This window comes from Triplophysa dalaica, chromosome 9, assembly GCF_015846415.1.
Source record: "Triplophysa dalaica isolate WHDGS20190420 chromosome 9, ASM1584641v1, whole genome shotgun sequence".
NCBI lineage: Eukaryota > Metazoa > Chordata > Actinopteri > Cypriniformes > Nemacheilidae > Triplophysa > Triplophysa dalaica.
In genome coordinates, this window is record NC_079550.1 from 23,656,157 (window position 1) to 23,663,104 (window position 6,948).

Genomic DNA, 6,948 nt, shown 5'->3' on the forward strand with positions numbered 1-6,948 from the left:
TCATGAAACACATGGCGTGCACTGTGCCAGGTTACCTTTAAAAAAAAGAAAGAAACTACAGCGTATTTATATTAATATTTACAAAATATGTTCGTTTCATTTTAAAAGGCTTGAAAAAATCATCTGACCATCCCAACATTTTTTCTTTTAATAAATAACTACAAGTGACTGACTTGACTATGCTTGTTTTCGGGGTCACACGCACAAACACACACACACACGCACGCACACACACACACACACAGTTTGAACGGCATCAAACCACATTCACCGGAATCAACGACACAGTCCCGTTCCAGCTCACAGACGACATGAAACGATGAAGAATGAGTCCTGGATGAGATCTGACAAACAAGAGTCTTATCTTCAGGACTGAGTGACCAAACGAGGTGACTGAAACATCACCTAACCCTAACCCTAATCCATTTCTGCTTGTCAATCTGAACTAAACGAGGACAAACGTGTCTGCTCACATGAATGTAGAACCTCATCGAAGAAGCAAATAAAGGCAGTCGAGTCATCAACAACGCGTCTGGAGTTAAACATGTGAAACAGAGAACATCACAGACAGAATCACAGAAGATATTATCACGCACGTACGCATTCACATACTCACACACACACTCACACAAACGCACGCACGCTCGCACCCAAGCACGCACGCACGCACACACACACACACACACACTAACAAGCACGCACTCAAACATTCACATTCACACACATACTCACACGCACGTACGAACTCACATAATCACACACGCACTCACGCAAGTACTCACATACTCACGCACTCACACGCACGCACACACACACACACACACACACACACACACACACACACACACACTCACGCAAGCACTCACATACTCGCACACACGCACACACACACACTGACACGCACATACACACTCACACACGCAAGCACTCACTCAAACACACACATAAAAGAAGCGCCCATAAGTTGAACATGACAATAAATTATAGAAGAGGAGTCCAGCTCTAAACAAAACAAAAAGAGAGTGATGGAGACGTTTAGGGGACAGAGGGGAGAGAGAGAGAGAGAGAGAGAGAGAGAGAGAGAGAGAGAGAGAGAGAGAGAGAGAGAGTCTCTAGAACAGGTTGGTCTTGATCGTGTTTGGTTTCCGGTGAAATGAAGACAGAACCCCCGCGAACGGGCCGGCCGCCATACTGTCTGCCGGCTGCCAGGCTTTCAGCAGGTCTGGGCTCTGAGGGACGCCGTGGGTCAGTCCGCCCGCTCCAGACCCGATGCTCGGCCAGGGCGAGGTCTTGAGACCCTGGTGGATCGACGGCGAGATGGAAGAGTTGGCGAAGGCGGCCGAAGAACCCGAGACCGGGCTGGGACTGAGGCTGCTCGCTCCCGGACTGCCCATGTTTCCAGAACTGGGGAGAGACGCGGTGCTGTCGGGCGTCGGGCTGCACGTGGGCTCCTTCGACTCATCGTCCTCTGACGAGGAGCGATTCTCTCCAGATTTCTTACTGCTGGAGTTGCTTCCAGATGTTCCGGCTTTGGAGTTGGCCGCGCGTTCTTGCTTGCGAAATTTGGCCCTTCTGTTCTGGAACCAAACCTGACGAAGAAAGAGTAACAGAGATGACGAAGAAAGAGAAACAGAGATGATGAAGAAAGAGACATGATGAAGAAAGAGAAACAGAGATGATGAAGAAAGAGAAACAGAGATGATGAAGAAAATGAAACAGAGATGATGAAGAAAGAGAGATGATGAAGAAAGAGAAACAGAGATGATGAAGAAAGAGAGATGATGAAGAAAGAGAAACAGAGATGATGAAGAAAGAGAAACAGAGATGATGAAGAAAGAGAAACAGAGATGACGCAATCTAGATTAACAAATAAATCATCAAACTGGATTTTCGTGCGTTTGTTGTGCGCATTGGCCGCAGTGAATACAATCTCGTGTGCAGAAATGAAAGGAGAGAACTGTCACCTGAACTCTGGCCTCCGTGAGGTCGATCTTGAGCGCGAGCTCCTCTCGGGTGTAAATATCCGGGTAATGTGTCTCCGCGAACACCCGCTCGAGCTCCTTCAGCTGCGCGCTCGTGAAGGTCGTGCGGATCCGCCGCTGCTTCCGCTTCTCGTTCAGTCCGGACGGGTCCGAGAAAAACTTGTATGGAACTGAAAAATACACATCAACAATAACATCACACGATTAATTACATTATAGAGAAGTAGAATTTGTTGACTTATATGTTTAAATATTCATCGATAAAAACGACTGTTATATTAATAAAAGGAAAAAGATGATACATATTTCGTTTCTCGAGTGAAAATCCATAAGAGACTTTTAATTATGGGAAATTTACGTGAATTACGTGAAAAATTACGTGGAATTTAATTATGGCTACATTTAAAGAGATTATTACTATTATGAACGAGAATTATTTCGTTGTGAATGTGACAGACTTTAGGTTTAATTAAAAAAAATCCTCTGGTTGATTTATAATAAAACATTATGCTGCAGACTTAATCAGATTAATGACATTTAATTATTTGGGCATTTTTTTATAATTAACTACGCAAATTGATTAAATTATTAATTAAAAGATTTAAAAAATATATATATATATATTTGATTAACTCTTAAAACTAGACATTTCGTTTTTACTTTACAATTTCCTTTCACTTATCGAAATGAAATACAAATGATTGAGTTATTTAAAAACTACTGGAGATAACTGTGTGAAAACGCATATTTAAAAAGATCAATTGATTAACTGTTCCCGAATTTTTGAAGGTGAGCTGTCTGTGCTTCTTTAAGTTGAATACATGTTCTTTTATTTGTCACTTTTACACGTGTGTGTGTGAGTGAGTGTGTGTTGCACCTGTGGAATAAGGCGCGGGCTGGTGTTCCCTCAGCGCGCCCAGAGTGCAGCTGGCCGAGGTGAGCGGCGCGCATCCCGGGTTCGAGCCGAAGCCGGTCCGGATGGGGTTGTACTGAAACGTGTTGGTCTGACTGCACGAGTTAAAGTCCGCGTACGCCGACGCCTCCATGGCCGCCATACACGAGTCATAAGTGTTCAGATACGAGTAATCCATTTTGTACATGTGGAGGACGGATGGAGACGCCAGGTGCTCCGGGTTCCTATCACGCGCAGTAAGGGTCTCGGAGAACGAAAGAAGGCTCTCGCGCGTCTCCTCTCTCAGATCCAGCGGTATATTCTTTTATAACAACGATCTTCGGTGAGCTGCTGTGGTGTCGTGCACGCAGTATCCAGAGTGCTTCCTGCGGGGTCCGTGTCGCTCGGTGCCGGTGCGCCGGTGCTCTGCTGCGCCCGGGCGGCTCGTGGTGTGTTTATAATAAAGTTGCTGCCCGCGAGACAATGGCGAGGCGGTGGTCTCTGTTTGCATGACAATGCGCGAGTGCAGAACGCCTCCTCCCCTCTGCTCTGACCACGCATCCCTAATGCACCTCTGCATTAAACCCTATCCATCTGCATCTGCCTGCGCGTGAGAGAGCGCGCGCGCGAGAGAGAGGTCCATCAGAATCACAGTCCACTTATATGTGCCCACGGGTCACTTCTACTTTTATATTCACACACATATTTCTTTTGCAATAGAAATGCGCTGTGTGATATTTCTCTCCAGTCTGTTCACTCCACATGAAGACTGCAGATCCGTCACGTGCTTTATAATATAATTCCCCATAAATAAATGACTATTAGTGGCTATTAAGAGTAATTTCATTAAGGCGAAAATGGGCAAGTTTTCATGGCCGGGTAAATAGGTCCATTCCAGTTGATGTTAAATGAATTGTGGGATTGTTTTAGCTTTAATCTGCCTCTGCTGCTAGTGTGAGATGAACTTTAATTTGATTTCACCAATAATGGCTTTGATTTCAGACCGCGATGAAAACACAAGTGCAGCACACCTCCTTACAGCCGAATAAAATCGAATAAACACACAGAGTTGAGATTTAAACCAGCGCGTTAATAATTGATGCGCAATTAATGCTTGTCTTTGTTCATTTGAGGTGACGGAGACCTGCTGCTCACAATCAGACTCTTCTGTCTGATCTCTTCACCACAAACACTGACGAACAACAAAATCAACTGTCGGAATTATTTTATCCGACTGTTAAATGTGACGAATGCATTTTTCTGCATTTATTGCAATCCTGTGTGTTTGTAATCAAAATCCATATTAGTTTATTTTTCGTTTGCGACCATATTAAATGAACATTGTTTATGTATCATTTTCCGCTTTTATAAATAAAATTGAATATTATTCGTTTGTTGTGCACAAATAAGGATATTCCATCATATTTTATTTATCACACGGGGTACGAAAATACACGTGTAGCCTACTTAAATTAATTTTGAATCTATTTTTAAAATCGTGAACAAAGAACATAGATTTGTCTCCGTGCGCATTTGACTTCTGACCCTGTAACCCCGCGCTCTCTCTCTCTCTCTCTCTCCATCTCTTTCTCATCTCGGGTGTGTGTGCGTGGATCAGCGGGAATCTGCGGCTATAACCTGGTTATCCCGGAGCGGCCCCGGGCGGGTGTGTCACGGCGCATTTGCTTAATTTGAGGGTGAACGGTGGCGGAGTTGATGCGCCTTTCAAACTTCATCCATCAGCGGCCAAATCACGCGCATCACCCCGCGCGCATTAACGACTATACCGGGATGTGACGAGACGACACGCGACTGCAACAAGTCACCGGACACCGGGCACCTTTCAGCAACTCCACGAATAAAAAAAAATCTTCCTCTTCCTTTCAGAATAAATAGAATAATAGTCGCTTCAGTGCGACATAAAGAAGGAGGAAATTAAATAAGTTCACATTAATATGACACCGCACAAATAATACATTACATTAAGAACGATATAAACAATATTAATAGGCAAAAACTAAGTAAGTAATATTCATTAAAAATAAACCAAAAATAACGAAAAGTAAAAATAACAAGGAATAAATTGCTGATTAAATAAATAGAAAACATTTTTGTTGTTAAGATGTGTTTCAGCTTTGTGTTGTTTTACTGTGTGAATTGCTCTCAAATGTTTAATAAAATGTTTTGCACATTGGTCTGCAGGTGCATTTGAAAAGTGATTTACACATAAAAGTGAATGAATAATATTTTAACAGTGTCAGGGGCGGTCTGTTTACAATACAAATAAAAAGAAAACACGGCAGTGTATTTATATGGACTGTGTACATTTATACGAAATGTAAAAATGTGTTCAGCACTTGCTGCAGGATCTTCTAACATTAAATCGCGTGCAAAGAGTGCAGTTTGATCTCGTGAGTGTCACCCGCTGCCCGCCCGGCGGGTCACAGGAGCCACTGCCCGTTTCCATGTTGAACTCAGACGGGTCGCGTCTCATCCTTTTCTCATCCTTCATCATCTCTCTCTTTCTCTCCATCCGTCACCAGGGCACCGGCTCTCTCTCCTCTCATCAATCTTTCTCCCTCTCTCTCCTTCATTAGGCCAATCTGCATTCAGCAGCGATCGGTCACCGAGCGTCGGGCGGGAGACGCGCGCCTCGCTTTAATGGCCCGAGCATCGGATGCGATTACTGTCAGCCAAACCGAACCCAAAACGCAATTCAATTAGTGCCGGAGAGCAGGAGACCCTCCGGTTCCCTTTTATTTATTTATTTCCAGCTCGGAAAATATCTGTTTTTTTGTGATGGCAAAGCAAAATATGAGTGTGTTTTAAAAACTAAAGGAGAAATTAATCGAGCCACTTAGACGGTAAGTGCTTTCATGTAAAACGCATCGAAGAACGCTGGTTAGTGTAACTATCGATCACGAGCAGCGTGCCAGCATCCGTGCGCTTTACAAAATGAACATCATCCGACCTGTTTGAGAGCTGTCAATCACAGACCCCCCTGTCAATCACAGCCTCGGACCCCCGCCTGTTATTTACCCAAGCGCCATGAATGAGAAAGAGCCTCGTTACTGTTTCCGTTAATGGCCAATGAATTTTAAAAGGTGCTGGTCCGCCCGGATCGGCTCGGGTCAGGATTAGAGCCCATTTTCAAGACAAACACTCGGATTTGAAAGTCAGATGTGTGTGAGAGACGCTTTGAGGAGATGAACGGGCCGTGTGTGCGCGGGTGAGACAGGTTAACTCGTCCTGCAAACTCACCCCTGACACCCGCGCGGGCCCCTCCGACTCTCTGACTGCCGTGACTTCTGATCCACGACACATCACCATCTGCAAATAAAACAAGAGAAAGTGTTTCACAACGCATTCACGAGTCTCACGACACAGAATCACCATACGGGGACGAAAACCTTGCGTCGGACTTCAATACGCGCTCTTTCATAATAAATGAATCTTTACACTTCTTTTCTTGTGAGTGATTAAAACGGACAAACACTGGAACCCACTTGGTCGTGCAGTAGCCCATAAACATGGATGTTTTACCATAACCACAGCCCACAAAAATAGAACTTTTATTAGTTACTAAATGCATTTTATTATACAGAGTAGGCCCATATAAATAGGCTACAAGGAAAAATGAACCCATTATTTAACTACAGTTATAGAAAACCATGGTAACCGCAAAATATATTTATGTTTTTTCTACTTTGACTATGACACTTGCCCTAAAACTGGGTGAATACAAATGGATTTCCATTTAAAACGGTGCGTTCTGCACTGCTAGTAAACCCATGGTTCATCTTTATAGAAGTGGTTACTGAATGCATTAAGGAAAACTGACCATGATTTTACCAAAATAAAAATATAGTAATCATGAATTGTTTGCCATTGCTATAATCAGTTTCCTACAAATACCACAGCAAAAACATGGTCAATTCTCCTAAATGTATATAAAACACGTTTTAAGATTTAAACAAAACGCAGTAATTAAGTTTCTTCCACATGATTGTTCGAAATGTTCAAAAGAAAGGAAACGCGAGAGTCGAGAGCGCCGTTTCTGGACAGAGATTGCGC

The 6,948-nt window shown here is 43.6% G+C and overlaps 1 protein-coding gene across 1 annotated transcript; it reads right to left on the reverse strand.

Annotated features, from left to right (window-relative positions):
* phox2a (paired like homeobox 2A) lies at positions 1-3,504 on the reverse strand. The gene is made up of 3 exons (XM_056757231.1): positions 2,860-3,504; positions 1,965-2,152; positions 1-1,589 (listed from the first exon to the last, which is right to left on the reverse strand). The coding sequence occupies exons 1-3, from the start codon at positions 3,080-3,082 to the stop codon at positions 1,113-1,115; spliced, it is 888 nt and encodes a 295-aa protein (XP_056613209.1). The 5' UTR covers positions 3,083-3,504; the 3' UTR covers positions 1-1,112.
* Positions 3,505-6,948: the final 3,444 nt, after the last annotated feature.